Raw genomic sequence first — 18,628 nt, forward strand, 5'->3', positions numbered from 1 at the left:
CCAGGTGGGAACAAATGATACCGCCAAGCGGAGCTACGAAGAAATCACGTCAGACTTTGAAGCTTTGGGGAGGAAACTCAAGAACTTTGGGGCCCAGATAGTTTTCTCATCCATCCTTCCAGTAGTTAGAAGAGGGATAGAAAGGGAACAAAAAATACTCCAGGTGAATGACTGGCTATGAAGGTGGTGCCGATGAGAGAGATTTGGATTCTGGGACCACGGGCTATACTTCCTGGAAGATGGGCTGTTGGCAAGGGACGGGTTGCACCTCACAAAGGATGGGAAGAATGTGTTTGGCCACAGCATGAAGAACTTCATCAGGAGGTCTTTAAACCGAATCCTACGGGGAAGGGAAATGTAATGTTGGGGGTAACAATGGACGTAGGCGCATGCACTGCAACGGAGAGAACAGCTCTGATAGCACCCAAACGTATTCTTCAGACACATGTAGGAAGAAAGTCAGACTATGAAGCACATGGTCTTCGATGTCTATGTACTAATGCCCAGAGTATGGGAAACAAACAGAACGAACTTAAACTCTTAATACAGGAGGGAAATTATGACTTGATAGGTATAACTGAGACTTGCTGGGATGACTCTCATGACTGGAATACAGCAATTGAAGGATATAACTTGTTCAAGAAGAACAGGAGGAACAGAAAGGGAGGTGGGGTTGCACTGTATGTGAAAAATACATATCTCTGCACAGAAAGACAGGAGGATGAGCTTGGTAGCCCCATCGAGAGCATCTGGATCAAAATAAATGGAGCAAAGAATAAAAGGAACCTGGTAGTCAGAGTCGACTACCGGCCACCCAATCAAGAAGAAGACGAGGATGAAACTTTTGAAAAGCAAATAGCCAGTGTTTCAAGGAAGCATGATGTAGTAGCAATGGGGGACTTCAATTTCCCCGATATTTCTCGGGAGACAAATTCTGCAAAACATGGCCCCTCCAGGAAATTCCTGACTTGTGTGGCGGATAACTTCCTCCTACAGAAAGTAGAGGAAGGAATTAGAGGATCGGCTATCCTTGACTTGATCCTAACCAACAGAGATGACTTAGTGGATAAAGTAGCAGTTACAGGAAGTCAGGGGGAAAGCGACCATGTTGTACTTCAGTTCTTGGTTCTAAGGGAAGCAAAAGCTGAGTGTAGTCAAATGCGTACCCTGGATTTTAGGAAAGCTGATTTTAATAAACTCAGAACAATGATCAGTAAGGTCCCATGGCAAGCGACGCTAATGAGAAAAGGAGTCCAAGATGGGTGGGAGCTTTTAAAAAAGGAAATTCTCAAGGCACAATTACAAACAATTCCAACAAGAAGAAAAGGTGGAAGACAACAGAAGAAGCCAATGTGGCTTCACAAAAAGCTTAGGGATGACCTGAAAACAAAAAAGGACACATATGGGAAGTGGAAAGAAGGCCAAGTAACAAAGGAAGAGTACAGGCAGGTAGCACAGAATTGCAGGGATGGTGTCAGGAAGGTTAAAGCTGAACACGAGCTGAGGATAGCGAAGGATGCTAAAAACACCAAAAAGGCTTTCTTCAGCTACGTGCATAGTAAAAGGCAGAGGAAAGAAATGGTTGTTCAGCTATTAAATAAGGATGGCAAAATGACAACAGATGACAAAGAAAAGGCAGAAGTACTCAATTCCTACTTTGGCTCAGTCTTCTCCCAAAAGAGGGTCTATGACCCCCGGCAAAGGCGAAGTACAGGCTGAAGGGGCAGGATTGCAGCTTGAGATCGATAGGCATATGGTCAAGGAACACCTAATTACTTTGAATGAGCTCAAATCTCCAGGGCCAGGTGAACTGCATCCTAGAGTAATAAAGGAACTGGCAGAAGAACTCTCAGAACCACTGTCTATTCTCTTTGAGAAATCATGGAGGACGGGGGAAGTGCCAGGTGACTGGAGGACGGCTAATGCTGTCCCTATCTTCAAAAAGGGTAAAAAGGAGGAACCTGGGAACTACAGACCGGTCAGTCTGACATCGATCTCTGGGAAAATTCTGGAGCAGATGATAAAGCAATCCATCTGTAAGCAATCCATCTTGAAAACAATGCAGTGATTACTCGAAGCCAGCATGGATTTGTCAAGAACAAGTCCTGCCAGACGAATTTGATCTCATTTTTTGATCAAGTCACCTCCCTTGTGGACTGTGGGAATGCTGTAGACATCATGTACCTCGACTTCAGAAAAGCTTTTGACAAAGTGCCCCATGATATCCTGATGAGCAAACTAGCTCAAAGTGGGCTAGATGAAACAACGATCCAGTGGATCCACAGTTGGCTACAGAATCGGACTCAAAGAGTGCTTCTCAATGGAACCTTCTCAATCTGGGGAGAGGTAACGTATGGGGTACCGCAGGGCTCAGTCCTGGGCCCAGTGCTCTTCAACATTTGTATTAATGACTTGGAGGAGGAGGTGCAGGGAATGCTGATCCAATTTGCAGATGACACAAAATTGGGCGGGATAGCTAATACTTTGGAAGACAGAAACAAAATTCAAAGTGATCTGGATAGACTGGAGCGCTGGGCTTAAAACAACAGAATGACATTTAATAGGGATAAATGCCAAGTTCTGCACCTAGGAAAAAGAAACCAAATGCACAGTTACAAGATGGGGGATACGTGGCTCAACAGCACTACAAGCGAGAAGGATCTTGGAATTGTTGTCGATCACAAGCTGAATATGAGCCAACCATGTGATGTGGCTGCAAAAAAGGCCAATGCTCTTTTGGGCTGCATTAATAGAAGCATAACTTCCAAATCCCGGGAAGTACTAGTTCCCCTCTACTCAGCACTGGTTAGGCCTCATCTGGAGTACTGTGTCCAGTTCTGGGCACCACACTTGAAGAAGGATGCAGACAAACAGGAGAGGGTTCAGAGGAGGGCAACAAAGATAATCAGGGGACTGGAAACAAAGCCCAATGAGGAGAGACTGAAAGAACTGGGCCTGTTTAGCCTTGAGAAGAGAAGACTGAGGGGAGGTAGGATAGCGCTCTTCAAGTACTTGAAAGGTTGTCACAGAGAGGAAGGCTAGGATCTCTTCTCCATCATCCCAGAGTGCAGGACATGGAATAATGGGCTTAAGTTACAGGGAGCCAGATTTCGGCTGAACATCAGGAAAAACTTCCTGACTGTTAGAGCAATACGACAATGGAACCAATTACCCAGGGAGGTGGTGGGCTCTCCCACACTGGAGGCGTTCAAGACGAGGCTGGACAGCCATTTGTCAGGGATGCTCTGACTTGGATTCCTGCACTGAGCAGGGGGCTGGACTTGATGGCCTTGTTACTATTCTATGATTCAAATTAGACTAAGTTTTACCCCCTCCTATCCCCCACTCCGGATGTTTTTTTAAAAAATTAAGGCGTTATCCTCGCCTCAGGGCTTCTCCGCGATGCTTTTTTTCCTAATTCAGGCATGATCTTCGAAGATTCAAAGTTGTGAAGCTTCACAACTTCGAATCTTCAAAGATCATGCCTGAATTAGAAAAAAAAACATCGCGAAGAAGCCCCGATTCTGCGAGGATAACGTCTTAATTTTAAAAAAAACATCCAGAGCGGGGGATAGGAGGGGGTAAAACTTAGTCTCATTTGAAAGGATAGAACAACCCCCTGCTAAATGCAGGAAGCCTGACTCCCAGGCAGTCGCCCATCCAACTACTGACTGGGGCCGACCCCGCGTAGCTTCCGAGATCAGACAAGCACGTGCGGGAAAACAGCAGGAAAACAGCACAGCGCTCGAGTGCGAACCAAGATTGCGCATTCAATGAAGCACTGCAACGGGGAAAATGGGTGAGTGTGAATAATCACGTTTTAATGCGAGAGCGTTTAACCCGACGGGACACCCAATTCATTGCGATGGTGGGCGCAATGTAGATTGGCCCTAGGTTTCTATAATGCCATTCAGAAAAAACCCTAGATATTCCTCGTTAAGAAAAAAATCTGCCATAATGGTTGCAAAGCACGGGAGAAGCCATGGATGATGATGACGTTGTGTAAAGGATCTGGAAATTACCGTGAGGAATCATGAGGGCACAATATAAAAGCCTCATGTAGAAAGGCTCTGCAGCACTCCAGAGTCTGTGGCAGAGAGAGACGTCTCCTATTGTCTGCTACCTGATCCTCCCAACTGGAGGTGCTGGGCCTTGAACTTTTGCATGCAAAGCAAGGGTTCTACCACTGAACTCTGGTCGAGCTCCCTTTTAGCAGGCTCTCTCCACCCTGAGCCCAGCCACCATCTCCTCAAGTCAGAGGATTTCATGGCAAATGTTTCTGGCTGGTCCCAGTGGCCATGTTTCACCACCCAGAGGAGACCTGCCAGAGTGGGTTTGCTCCGGAGAAAGACAGACAGCACACAGGAGAAAGAGGAGGACCACGGGGGGCGGGAGGACTGTGCACAAGAGAGCAGAGCATGGCACGGCACAGCACAGCACACAGGAGCCACCCACCAAAATCCAGGGTGCCTTTCTTCACGTCCTCCAGGAGCATCACCCTCTTCCGCACCACGCAGCCGTAATAGCGGTCTGTGGGGTTGGGAGAGCCACAGCGACATCACGGGAGGGCACCCAAGCTCCCCTGCCCAGCAGGCCCCATGACTGGCTGGGCCCTCGAGTGGGTGAACTGGGGCGTAAGGCGGGGGGCAGAACCTCCTTCAGCTGGAGGGGGCCGCATGCTGGTGGTGGGTGGGGCCAAAGGGAAAAGGGGCAAGGCCAAATCAAAGGGGTGGGGCCCAAATATCAAACATACCAGCCTGGTTTAGCGTGAAGCTCTTTCTGCCAGTAAGTAAACCTTAGGAGAAGCATTTCAGCCACTTAGAATGAGGGGAAAACTGCACAAAGCTGGGAAGCTGCCAAATGATTGGTGGTCGAGGGAAAGGGGGCAGGGCCAGGGGAAGGGGCCGGGCCCGTTGGGGAACCTCACAGGTTTGGACTGGGACCTGAGGAGGCCTGGATTTGGCCCCTGGGTTTGATGCTCTGCACCCCTGCTCTTCAGGAACCTTGGCCTCTGTCGCTTCTACCATTACCAGCCTACACTGCACATGCACCACCTCTCTGCAAAGCGGAACCTTGGGAACTGCATGCAAAACCCACCGTCCCAGGAATCTCCACTGTCATTCCTAGGCCCAGAATGACAATCCCTCGTATTCCCTCTCCACTCCACCACTGGGCACTGGCAGGCCTTCCCTTTTCCTCCTCCTCCCCCTCCTCCTCCTCCTCAAATTTGCCTAATCCCCTTTTAAGGCCATCCTCACTAAGTCACGCCAGCAAATGCCATAAATTATGCACCGTGTCAAAGAGTCCTTTCTTTTGTCTGTCCCAAATCTCCCGATAATGTTTCACTGAATGATCCCAGAGTTCCAGTATTTTGTTCTCTAGTATTCTACAGAACACAATTCTCTCCACTTCCCCCGTCTCATGCATCATTCGATGAACCTCTGTCAAGTCCTCCCCGCCTGCACTGCCGGTTATTGAATTGTTACAGAGTTGAAAATTAATATTTTAACACAACAGCAACAAGAGCACTTTCCTGCGGGTCCCTCACCTTGTTCCAAGCCCTCCATGGGCCGCAGGCAGATGACGTCCCCCTTATGGAAACGCAAGAGGCTCTTGTCATCTGTGATGTGGTTCTTGATGGCAACCATGTACTGCGAATCCTGTAACGCAGAAAAGGCAACGTGTGTGTTTCAGGATGCTGCCAAAGCAGGAAAGAGTGACGAAGGCATGCCAAGCCCTGCCACCCACCAAAGAACAGTAGCCACTTGCCGTTTGGCCAGGCAATCAGTCCTAGAAAGTAATGGTCCCAATGTGACAATGCAAAGGTTCCCACCTTCCAGCTTTCCAAACAGATATTCAGCCCAGGCTGATGTCGAACAGGGTGTCTAAAAGACCACCTACTCCAACCTTCTATTTAACTTCTCAACTGGTAGCCACAGGCAACCAGGAATTCCTCACAGGTGAGTTCATCGAATGCCATGCTGGTGAAGAAGGGACGGATGGTGGAGAAAGGATGGATCACTCCATCCTTCTCTGCCAGTCCACTTGGTTTCAATGCTGTCACGGTGCCTTAAAGCAGGGGTGAGCAACTGCTGGAGGTCTAAGGCTCATTCTCTCTCTCTCTCTCTCTCTCACACACACACACACACACACACACACACACTATGGGATGCACTGGGAATAATAATAAAATAATAAAAATAAATTGCTAAGTTCGACCCTTTTAGTGCTCATAGCAGCTAAAATGGACAAATTTGGCTTGCAAACAAGCTAAATGTGTCCGTTTTAGCACTCCACATCCAGCCTGCAGCCCCCTCAGATAAACACAGCTGTTTTGCAGGGAAGGGTTAAGCCCATCACCACCACTTTTCACCTTCCCAGGGTAAATGCAGACACTAACAGTCCTCTTCCTTGGGCATCCTCTGCCTACGGGACTTGATGCCCATTGGCTAATCCGATGGTGGCTGTCAATCAAAGCCACCTCTTGCCAAACAGCCGGAAACATGGCCGAAAACCCATGTTGAGTTGTTGCTTCCTGGCCCCTGCCTGGCCCCTCTCCATCCACCTTGACAAACGCAAGCCTCTCTAAGGTAGCCCCAACCTGGTGCCCTCCAGCATGCCCCAGGCAGCCATACTGACTGGGGAATTCTGGGACTTGTAGTCCAACACATTTGGAGGGCACCAGGTTGGGGAAGGCTGCTCTGAAGATGTCCACAAGGAGCTCAGATGTAATTCCAGCGCTCTCTGAGTTTATTCACTTTATATTTTAGGTACACCTGGATATCTGGTGCAGGATTTGTTTTCTTGTGCATCTTCATTGCTTTGTTTCCCCTGCCCTCTTTCTGCTTCAATAAACTTGTCTAACTGGATGATTAGGCTGGATAACTTTCCCTGTTTGCACTTTTAAGGGTTGGTTGTGCCACTTGTTCAACCCTCTTCACTCTTGGCAATCATTCCACCTTCCTCTTCCAAGCTCCACCATCTCGCTTTTACCTTCTCAAGCTCAGTGATGAAATAGTCCACGAAGGCCTTCACCTGGGAGGCTTTAGGGGAGAAAAGGATGAGCTTCTCGCTGGTGAGGTTGAACTCCAACATGTTCTTCGAGGGGATGGTCACAAACAAGATATCGCTGTAACTGGGGCCAAAGGAAGGCCGGGTAAACTGCTGATCTGGGAGAATGTGGGGGGGGGGCATCAGGGAGGAGGAAGGTGGGTGCAGGGAAGATGGTAATACTGGTACATTTTACACTGGGATGCTGCCCCCCCTCCAAGGACCTCAGAGCAGCCTATGCAAGGCTCACCAGTTGTCTCCCATTCCACTGAACCTGGCAAGGGCAGCCATCTCAAGGGCAACAAAGTCTGTGAGTCTACTGAGAGACAGAGAGAATAAGACAGAATGTGAGTGTAAGATAGAGCTTGAGATGTAAGATAGAGTGTAAGATAGAGTGTGAGTGAAAGATAGGGTGTGAGTGTGACTAACACAGGGAATGTAAGATAGAGAGTAAAACTGAGTGTGAGTCTAAGATAGAGTATGTGAATAAGACTGTGTGTGGGGGGGAGTGAGGAAAAGAGAGAGAGAGAAAGAGAGTGGGAGAGGGGTGTGCATGTGTGTGCATGAGAGAGAAAGAGAGGGAGTGGGGTGTGCATGAGAGAGAGAGAGGGAGGGAGGGAGGAAGAGAGAAAGAGAGTGGGAGAAGGGTGTGCGTGTGTGTGCATGAGAGAGAGAGAGAGAGGGCGTGAGGAAAAGAGAGAGAGAAAGAGAGTGGGAGAGGGGTGTGCGTGCATGTGTGTGCATAAGAGAGGAAGAAACTGAGTGCACGTGAAATGCAAAAAAGGCTACAGGAGAGTTGGACGGCTGCCTGCTGATCATCTCTGCTCCTCATGAGACCTACCCACACGTTGCCCTAGTCCTTGTTTTTCCACCTCCTCCCAGAGATCTCAGCCCATCCCAACCGCCTCACCTGTAGCCACGCAGCACCCGGAGCTGCTCGCCAGGCAAACTGGCCCCCTTGACCAGTCGCAGCAGCTTAATGCCTGTGTCAGACACTGCCAGAATCTGCACTCCGGTGCCCACGCTGCCCTGGAGGAGCGAGAGAGCCAGAGAGAGCCGCTGGCATGGCTTGGCCCAGCTCACTGTGGAAAGGCCAGCCTCAGGAGCCGGCCTCGAAGAACCATGACAGGAACCTCCAGCCAGTTCACGAGCTAACGCAATCCAAGCTACAAGTCCAAATGCATGAAGAAGGTGATGGGGAAGTTCAACAGTGTTGTGGACCAGTCTGACCCCATGAGGAGAAATCCAGTAGGTCCCATCCTGTGCAAACCCCACTGAAATTGATAGGAATGGCAGAAGGGCGGGGGGACAGGCCCTGCCCCCCGATCACGTATAGGAGAGTAGAAGGGTCTGGGTGCCATTTTGGATTTCCTGTCTCCAGCTGGCTGGAGCAAATATTGTTTGATGTCAGGGTTGGGCAGTTTGTGGTCCTCCAGATGTTTTTGGCCTACAACTCCCATCATGCCTTACCACTAGCTATGCTGGCTAGGGCTGATGGGAGTTGTGGCCCTCCAGATGGTTTGGCCTACAAGTTGCCCACCCTGTGTGGTCTACCTGCATGTGGATTTCATGGGTGTGTGTGGTGGTGGAACGCTTCTTACCGTAGTGGGGAAAAGGCGGGAGAAATACACTTCCCAGCCCTCCCGGGCAACATTGATGATCTCCTTCTTAACGCTTTCATCTGCCACCGGACTGAAGGAGTCCAGCTTGTTTTCCGCTGTGGGGAGAAACAGAGGCTGTCACTCTTCCATTCCTGTGTTCCCAGGATTCGTGCCAGAACCCCCCGCCCCAAGAGATCGCACCCTTGCCTTTCCTCTCAATTACTTTCTGATCCTTTGTGTGTGTGTGTGAGTACACAAGCCCAGAGTTAACGGCAGAGCTTCAAGCGGTAGGAATAAGCCCTGCCTTGGAAGAACACAGGAAGAGTCCTGCTGGATCAAACTCAAGGTCTATCTAATCCAGCATTCCCCTTCCCACAGGAGACAACGAGATGCTACCAGGAAGCCCACAAGGAAACAGGGAAGAAACAGCACCCCACTGCCCCATCGCCATTGTTTTGGCTGCAGCAAATGATACACTGCCTCTACCCTGTCTTTCCTCCAAAGGGAGCACAGAACGGCTTACAATATTAATGAAACAAGTACCAGTAGAACAACAGTGAAACTCTCCTGTCACAACAAAACAATGTAAAATACAACAAAAATAAATCTACCCTAAAAACGTGAAAAACCAAAGCCAGGAACCAAATGCTTTTGTGGATAAAAACATATATTTAGAAGTCTTCACAGTGGGGGCTAATCACATCTCTCTTGAAAGGAGGTTCTACAAATGAGGGGCCACCACAGAAAATGCCCTATCTCATGTCCCCACCCTCCTCACCTCATTTATGGGGGATGGATGGACGAGAACCGTCCTCTGTTTGAAGGGCTGCCCTGTCCAATTCTAATTAAAAAGATAAAGAACTCTAAGAACTGTTGCCCATCGACAGCTAGCACCTGGATAGCAGACTGAACAGGTAGGCCCCCAGGTCACCTGGTCACAGTCTTCTGCACTATGCTACGGCGTACTGTGTTTGTCTTTAATTTATATTAATGTCTAAATTTGCATCTAGACATATAACTTAGCAAATGGACATTTAATGCAGATTTGCACTCTCTTTTCTCCTCTTTATTTTGGGCGAGGCATGTCTCTTTTTTTGGCGATTTGTAAGTGGCCACACTACCTGCAGATCCAAGGGCACTAGTTGGCTTTGTAACTGGGGGAGAGGGGAGCACTCCCTCAGGTATGCTTCATCAGGGCACAGTGGGTGGGAAAGGGTGGGTCTCCTCCTGCCCAAGAGGGGCCACCCTAGCTGAGAGGACAAGGTTTACCAAAGAGGGCTTTCATTAGGAGCCTCTCTTCCTGCGTGATGCGTATGCAGGCCTCTGACAGGGTATCGTTGAAGATCTGCAACAGGAAAAAAAACCCATCGTCTCAGCATGAACTTCCCCAGGGAAAACTGAGCCCCTGACCAATGACTCAAAGCGGAGGCCAAGCGTGAACTCTCGGGTCCAGCAAAGCTGTGCATTATGAGGGAGCCTGGTCTGGCTGCTCTTCTCAGTGCAGCTGCCAGGGATGGCAAAAGGTTTGGGGGCTGTCCAGCGACGAAGGCAGACCTGGAGTCTCACCTGCCGGAAGAGGAGATCTAGCAGAAGAGGGCTGTTGATGCTTTCTTTCGGGTGAAAAACCTGCAAGGAGAGGACAGCAGACAGTGGGGCGTTCCAACTTTAGGTATCCGGGTGAGAGCAACCAAAATAAGATCCCAGATGGATCACAGCAAGGGGGTCCACCTGGTCCAGAACATTGTTACGAACAGTAGCCACCCAGCCAGATTTCTCTAGGGAGCCCACAACCAGCCCACAAATTCTTTCTTCCTTTTTTTAAGATTGATAAACTATTCAGAGGTGGAGTACTTCTGTACATGGAGGTTCGACTCAGCTATCATGGCCTCATGATAACTAAATTGACGTTTCCTCCTCCTCTGTGAATTTGGCTACTCTCCTTGTAATGCCAGCTCAGCCAGTAGTCGACATCACCTCTTGTGGCAGTGAGTTCTGTAGGTTAGTCATGTGTTGCGTGAAGGAGGACTTCCTTTGGCCTGTCCCGAATCTAGGGAGGGACCATGGCTCAATTGGCAGAGCCCTTGCTTTGTACGCAAAAGGTCCCAGGTTCAATCCCCGGCATCTCCACATGGGTTTAGGAAGGAAGCCTGCCTGAACCCCCCGGAGAGCAGCTGCTGCCGGTCAGTTTTGACAATACTGGGTTGTGGATGGACCAATGGCCAGACTGAGTATAAGGCAGCTTCCGCGGCTCCTTTGTTTGTTTATTTAACACTGTTTTCGATGAGGAAAAGGAGGGAGTCATCTTGCATGGGGAAAATACCTCTTTCCTGAGGTAGATCTTCCAAGAGACATTGCGGTAAGCATAGAATTCCTCGCTGCAGTGGCGGTGAAGCCGCGTCTGGACCTGCTCATCCTCAGACGCTAACTCCCGCGAGACGGGCCCTGGAAGGAGAGGAACTGGCCAGTTACTATGCTGGGAAAGGAATGACGGACTTCAGGGCTCCCCTTTTTCTGTATTAAAGAAAGGGCTGTATCCCACACACCCAGACACGAACGGGGGGAAATCCAATCGTAATTCATGAGTATAATACTTCTACTTCATTGTTTTGTAATCTTGCAGGGTGTGTGGAAAAACTGAGAACCGGATGTGAAGCTGCCTCCTTTTTCCAGGCTGCCTGTGCAAGTGGGAGGAGTCCTTTATTCCAGGGCATAGACGGCCTGTGACTGCTTCACTTCGCCAGGTACATTCTCTTGCCAGATGCAGCGGCGGGGCCTTTATTCTGTCTGCAAATGCCCCAATAATTCTCTACATGGTGGAGGCAACATCTCCAAATATCTATTTACGCTTGGCTCCCGAAATTATTTTCTCATGTTATTCGGGCCTGGCCTCCATGTCGGTGAGGTGGTTGAGTCCTGCTGTATTAGAATGGACCGTACCACTTCAGAGCATAAGGAATGCAAGGTGGGAATCACACTTCTGAATGCTCCCCTGCCTTTAAATAAAGCACACCCTGGAGTGGCCTTGGCCAGAAATGTCCCCCCCCCCCCCCGCTCCCCAGTTGCATTAATTTTCTGCCTGCAGGGAGACGGTATGCGAGGGAGCATTCAGAACCGAACTCTCTCATCTGCAGTCCTCTCTACCACTTCAGGGGTCTGCCGCCTCATTCTGCTGCATGTGGACACCAGGGGTAGTATCCAGTGTTAGTCCTACTTAGAGCAGACCCATTGAAATGAATGGGATTTAAGTTAGTCATGACTCTAAGTAGGACTAACACTGGATACTACCCCAGGCCTCAGGCAAGGAGGCAAGTCTCCTGGTGCAGGAATCCTACACAGAGGGGCCATGATCTCATTCGTTACCTGGAGATGCCTCTGGGGAAGATCTGGTGATGGCAGGCGGTGGGCGGACGGTGGGTGGCACAGCCATCTTGGCACACGGCTTCACCATGGCGACCATCTCCTTTGCTGCTGTTTCCCAGATGGCCTGCAAACAAGCCGATTCGCACATTTCACCGCAGCAGACCTGATTTCCCCTGGCACAGGGGTGGGGAACGTCTGGCCCACGATCCAAATCTGGCCCCCTTGCAGTTCCAACCCGCCTCTCTAGGGTTCCCCAGATGGCCCCACCCCCTCTCCCTGACCCCACCCCCTGTCTCCCGACTACTGATCATTTCCTGGCTTTTGTGCAGTTTTTCTCCCTGCTCTAAAAGGCTGAAACACCTCTCCTCCGGCTTCGCTGCTGCTAGTAAGAGCATTACGCTAAAATAGGCTGGTATCGTTGGTATATTTGGCCACATCCCTTTTGCCTTCGGCCGCGCCCAGCACCAGAACGCAGCCCCCGAGAACTGTTCCGAAACTGAATTCATCCCATGGGCTGAAAGGGGTGCAGCACCCCTGGCCTAGCACATGCTCAGCACACGTGCTGCCAGGCCCAGTTGCCCAAAGAACGACCTGTGCATTGCAGGCTTCGCCTTCTTTGGCGTACGCTTAGGGCGCTTCAGGCTGGGGTTTCCAACATGGTGCCCATGTGCCCAGCAGGCTCCCTGCCCCTCCTGATTTCTATTCTACCTCTTACATTTAAATTATATTTTTTTAACTGGCAGGCTGGCCTGCTGCAAAGCAAAGCTTTGCCCTCCAGCACCATCTCCATTTGGGTTCATAAGAGTGATTTTGTGCTTCGGAGCTCAGACCCCACCTCTGCCTTCTACTTAGGTTCTTGGGCAAGTTAGTTTTCTGTTAGTCCCACCAAGTTTGCCTTCTGGGAAGTGAGTGTTTTGTGACTGGCCACACCCACCACAGCAGCCATTTTGTGAGAGCCCTCACGACACTTTCAGAATTCCAATTGTGCCCATCAACTCAAAAAGGTTGGGACCCCTGAAGTAAGGTGTACGCCACAAAACAAAATGGATGATGGCCCAACTGGAGTCCACCAGGAGAAGAGCCTTCGATGTGGTGGCCCCCTTCCTATGGAATTCCCTGCCTTTGGAGGTCAGGCAGGCGCCAACATTGTGTTGCTTCTGGCACCTCCTGAAAACATTGTTCTTTCAGGAAACCTTCCTTGAGTGACCGGCTGAAATTTTATCAGAACTCAGAACTCTGTTTCTTAAAAAAACAAACAAACATGGTTTTTATTCTTCTTTTCTATTTGCTGTACACAGCTCTGAAATCTTTGGATTCGGAGTGGTACACAAATATTGTAAAATAAATAAATAAGTAAATGATGTGCCCTGATGGACAGACACAAGGTTACTAGAGGGCTGTCGGACAGGGTCTTTGAGCAAGGCTGGCCGTTTGGTGCGTGGAAATAGCGCCACGTGTGTTCAGCCCCACCCAACTATACCGGAGCGGGTCGCACAGGTGCCTCTGTGGCTGCCAGCTGTCTTTTCAGGATCATCAAGGCTTCTTCGTGGGGATCCATTTTCTTCACAAAGACTTTCCCACCTTCCTTCCTGCAAAGGCAAGGGCTGCCTTTACACTAAAGAAAAAACCCGCAGTCCTCCCATTGTGGAGCCTTTCCGTGTTTACAGCGGGTTCCCAGACGGCAACCACGCGATTGCTGAGCGGGGAAGCTTTTAATTTTCAAGGTTCCACAGAGATCAATGAAACAGCGCCATCTAGAGGCTGCTTTAATAGTGTAACAATCTGACTTAAATAGATGGTTCATTAGTTCCAGATCTTTTTGAGATGGAATAACCAGGAAATACCTCTGGATGTGCCCTGGAGGTTGATGATGTCATGAAAAGGACCCACACACTTCCGTGAGTGAGCAGTCTCAATAGCAAGACAAAAGCTCTGTGTGAAGAAGCCCAAGCTGTTATCTACAACCACCAAGTGACCCAACCCAAACTCCAGCCTCCATGGAATGTAATCCCTGTTTCAGAGCTGGCTGTCTGGAGGCGAAGAGCTCAGTTTGTGCCTGCAGTGGCTCAGAATGCAGAGCCAGGCCAGAGCCAGCATTCCCATCAGTCTCAGCCAGCATGGCCAATGGTCACAGATGATGGAGTTGTAGTCCAACAGCAGCCTGATCCCTGTTGCTGAGCCAGTAGCTGCCGTACCACCCTTGGCTATCTGCATTGCTCACAGTGGAGTAGAGATGCCTCTTGGCATCTCGGGCCACCTTACCCCTGCTCCAGAGCTGGCAGGTACAACCCCCCCATCTGGCGTGGTGGCACTGCAGCACAGCAGAGAACAGTCATGGCATTCCCTGCTCCAAAAGCCACCAAGGTGGCACACGCAACAGTCAAGTAGAAGCTGCAGCAACTGAACCGCGCAGCAATCAGGCAAACCCTGGTCCCAGAGGGATGCAACCCACTGCGAGAAGGATTCATATTTTTAGTCAAGCAATTGGCTGCACAGCGTCTCTCTGACTTGCAGCTGCTTCCATCTGAACAAGCCAAGGACACTGACGTGCCTGGCAGAAAGGAAAATGTCTGGATCTACAGACTTGGAACTCTTAGTTTGTATGGCCTTAACCCGGAGAACAATTCAGGAGCTTTGTACCACTCACACCTCTGTTTTTTTATTCTTAGGAATTTTAATCTCCCTGCATTCCAAACTGCCACTCTTGGTATCCATTTAACAACACAGCTACCGATGAGGCCAGAAGCCAAAACGGTTAGCACTAAAGATATTTTGAAATTACTCTGTTGTTAGTCTATCTTTTTTATATATTTTAACTTAGGACTGACTGTGTGTGTGTATCGATAGATGGATAGATAGATGATAGATGGATGGATGGATAGGATAGATAGGATAGATGGACAGATAGATAGATAAGTTAGGATAGGATAGGATAGGATAGGATAGGGTAGGATAGATAGATAGATAGATAGATAGATAGATAGATAGATAGATAGATAGATAGTTCTTACTATGTCTTTAGGAACATATACAGTTTCCTCCTGCCCCTCTTGAAAAACATTATATATCTAAGTGCATTGGAAATAAACATCAATCTATGTGGCTGTTTTCATTCTGCTTCAGATACTTCTTAGAGCCTCCTTTGAACTCCTGTGCTCCAATTCAATCTGGGTTCTAGTCCCCACTTGGCCAAGAAGCTCACTGGATGACTCTCAGCCTAACCTACCTCACAGGGTTGTTGTGAGGATAAAATGGATAGGAGGAGGATCATGTAAGCTGCCTTGGGTTCCTTGCAAGAGGAAAAAAAGGTGGGATATAAATGTAATAAATAAAAATAAATAAATAGCATTGGTGCCCATCTCATGCCTAAGCTTCTTATACCAGCTACTAGGAGGTTTTAAAGCATTCTAAGAGAACTGGTGGCAGAAGGGAAGAGTCAGCTTGTGAAGCTCTGAGTTATAGTGCCAGAGAGTTCCTTAGGCCCTGAAATATAAGCATTTGCTAAAAATAAGAAACCCCATAGGTGGGACTGCCCACTGAAAGAGCAGTTTCCCCATAAGTGGTGGAAGCATTGGGAGAGAAAATTATTTCTCCCACTGGTTTGTCTCTCAACCACTGGTATTTGCAGGTACACTGCCTCTGAACATGGCAGTTTCATATTGGCATCAGTCAGCATGAATGCACCTCCTGGGCCTAAAGACAGGAAGTGGCACGGGCCTTGGAGGGTCCAGATCTGACCTGATGGGCTCTGGGGCCCAGGCAGGTTGCTGGTACTGCTTGATAATGTTGCGGATGTTCTGTGTCGGCTCTGAGATGTGCTCCGAGTTCAGCTTGGAATGCCGGACGAGCTCGCCGGCCCGCAGCCTGGAGGCAGGGTCTGTGCAGGGATGGAGAGAAAGGGCAGTGAGGCAATGGGGGCTCATCTACACAAAGATTCCGAGGCTGCTGGCTCAGAGCCAAATTCTTGAGACCACAACACTTTCACACACTGTTGCATGCGTTCTCCACTGCGGCCGGGGAGAGGGGACAGGGTCAATTAAACTTCTGTGCCGTGGCAAATCAAAATTCTGCAACCTGAATATGAATTATTCAAATGAAGCCCATCTGAATGGTTTTCTAATTTAGCAAAGTTTATTCCGCAATTATTTAATGTTTTACTTTGGCTTTGCTAGTCCTGGGGCAAGGCAAGGGTCGATGCAAGACACAGAAGTTGCAACTCCGGCCACTGGAAATTGGAGGGCACGATCCTTCCTAGGCTCTGCACCTGTGTTACCCCCAAATGACAGCAAGACACAGCCAGCAGCTGGCACAGTGGGGCATCTGTTCCCCCCATCTCCTCCTTACCAGATTTCTGAAAGGCCGGCCTGTCTTGTGCGAGGCCTGGAGATGCTGCCCCTCCATCTGACATCCCTTCCTCCGCTTCTCTCTGCCAAGGCAAGATGAAATCCCGTGATGAGCCGTAGCCTTCCTGTACCTTTTGCCCACGGAATTCTGGAGCTGGGATCCTGGTTCCAAATTAGAATCTAGACTGCAATCCTTGAGCCATCTAGTCCAACCTAGGACTACTGAGGAACCTGCTGTCCCTGGCCTTCTCTCCACCCCCAAGTCATTCCCCGGAGGTCTCGGTGAAACAGGAACCCCACCCTAAGCCGCTTCCCACTCCCCAGCTCTCCCAAACCTGTGCCATTGCTGTGCACCGCAGCATTGTGGATTGGAATGCCTGCCTTTCCCGAAAGGACAGGCAGCTAAAAAACCCAACAAAACAGCAGTGGCAACACGTGCCAGCCTCCAAGATGAGTGAAATGAATACAGGCAGTTGCCTGAGAGTGGCTATCCGGTGTCGGGCAGCTTCAGGTCACCTAGAGAAGGGCACAAAGGTGTCAGCAAAGAAGCACCATGTCCCAGTAAAGGGAATGGAAGCAGCCTCAAGGCTGCGAGGGCAAAGAAAATGGGCCCATGCAACCTGGGGGCCCATCATGAATTGCAAAAGAGATCACGTAAGAACCCAAGAAGAGCCCTGCTGGATCGGACCAAGGGCCCATCCAGTCCAGCATTCTGTTCACACGGTGGCCAACCAGCTGTTGACCAGGAACCCACAAGCAGGACTTGAGTGCAACAGCACCCTCCCGCCCATTTTCCCCAGCAACTGGTGTACATAGGCAGACTGCCTCTGATACTGCAGGTAGCATATAGCCATCGGGACTAGCAGCCACTGATAGCAATCTCCTCCATGAAACAAATCCCCCCCCTGCAAACGGGGGGGGGGGGTGACAGTGATTTGTATAAAATTTCCATATGCTAATTGATATGCACAGATGAACGTTTTGGAAAAATATATATTATAATTTAAATAGGAACGCGGTACGTCTCACCACAGTGTGAAAGACTGATGAGGAGACTTCCGTGCCTGCCTGTTCAGTCTGTAGGCAAGCCGTCCCGTCTGACCCCTCAGTCTGTCTGGCCCAGCCCCAGCTAGACTTTACAGAGGCCCAGTTCCTGCACAGGAAGCCAGGTCTTCCCAACCCTAAACCTTAACTGAGGCTTAGCCCTTAGCATCAAGTGAAACCGAAACATCTCCCCATCCACATGGTATGCTCAGGACTGAAACATGTCCACACCCTCCCACTGTATTGAAAGACAGTTGGCCAGCCGTCCTGGTTGACCACTCAGTCTGTCTGGCCTAGATAGGCTTTACCGAGGCCCCGGTTCCTGCCCAGGGAAACCATTCTTCCCAACCCTAACCCTAACCTGAGGCTTAGCCCGAGCCCCACGTGAAACTGAAACATCTCCCCATCCACACGGCATACTCAAAGTAGTAGGCAAGCAGTCCTGGTTGATCACTCAGTCTGTCTGGCCCAGTTAGGCTTTACTGGGGGCCCAGTTCCTGCATGGGGACTGAAGGTTTTGGAAGCCTAATGGTGCTGATCTCAACAGTTCTTAGAGTGCTTCATTGTAAACCTGGAATTGGACAGGGTGGCTCTTCAAATGGAATACTCCTCCAAAAAGAGGGCAGTCCTCTGTAAAAGAGGTCACATGTCCACCCTCAGGCAACCTGTGATACACCAAGCCAAAACACAGCTCTACGCACCACATATTGGCCCAGTTTGTATGTAACAAAAAGCCACTGTGGCTGAATTTCCCTGGGCTTCTCTTTGCAGCAGCCATTTTGAATATTCGGCGGCATAATAGCGTCTTGTTACGTGTAAACCCGGGACAGGTGGGTTTTTGTGTTGGTTGACAAGCCACCCACAACCCTAAAACAGCCCATCGGTTCTGGTTGGCTTGTCAACCACCCCAACAAACCCCTCTCGTTGGTTTCACCCATAATGAGAAGCCACGGGGGCAGATGCTTGGATCGCCAACCTGGCACCCCTGCGCGCCACAACCCACTGTGGTAATAAGCCAGAGTGGGCTGCAGTGATCACAGGAACCAGGTAATTGTAGTCAACCACTACTCCTATTTCCACAGTCCCAGGCAGGCAGCAAAAAACACAATGTTATTGAGACCCTGCTGTACGTGGCTGATGGCACTGCATTTTGCAAACTGTGCATCCGCGGCTTTATCTGAACTGGGACCCCTGAGGTTCTCTTAAGCTTAGATTACGCACACAGCAGAT

General features: G+C 49.7%; 1 protein-coding gene across 1 annotated transcript in view; it reads right to left on the bottom strand.

Annotated features, from left to right (window-relative positions):
* Window positions 1-18,628, bottom strand: part of MYO15A (myosin XVA) — a 118,472-nt gene that overhangs the window by 31,774 nt on the left and 68,070 nt on the right. Inside the window, exons 41-51 of the mRNA XM_084819182.1 lie at window positions 16,356-16,437; window positions 15,750-15,888; window positions 13,492-13,600; window positions 12,012-12,135; window positions 10,972-11,093; window positions 10,218-10,277; window positions 9,921-9,996; window positions 8,652-8,767; window positions 7,961-8,079; window positions 6,994-7,135; window positions 5,549-5,660 (exon numbers count right to left, since the gene is read on the bottom strand). Of these exons, the coding sequence (XP_084675308.1) occupies window positions 5,549-5,660; window positions 6,994-7,135; window positions 7,961-8,079; window positions 8,652-8,767; window positions 9,921-9,996; window positions 10,218-10,277; window positions 10,972-11,093; window positions 12,012-12,135; window positions 13,492-13,600; window positions 15,750-15,888; window positions 16,356-16,437 (1,201 nt within the window). The remainder of the gene's footprint in view (window positions 1-5,548; window positions 5,661-6,993; window positions 7,136-7,960; window positions 8,080-8,651; window positions 8,768-9,920; window positions 9,997-10,217; window positions 10,278-10,971; window positions 11,094-12,011; window positions 12,136-13,491; window positions 13,601-15,749; window positions 15,889-16,355; window positions 16,438-18,628) is intronic.

The sequence above is a fragment of the Heloderma suspectum genome, chromosome 12, assembly GCF_057233095.1.
Source record: "Heloderma suspectum isolate Gila_16-S chromosome 12, 16-S_ref, whole genome shotgun sequence".
Lineage (NCBI taxonomy): Eukaryota > Metazoa > Chordata > Lepidosauria > Squamata > Helodermatidae > Heloderma > Heloderma suspectum.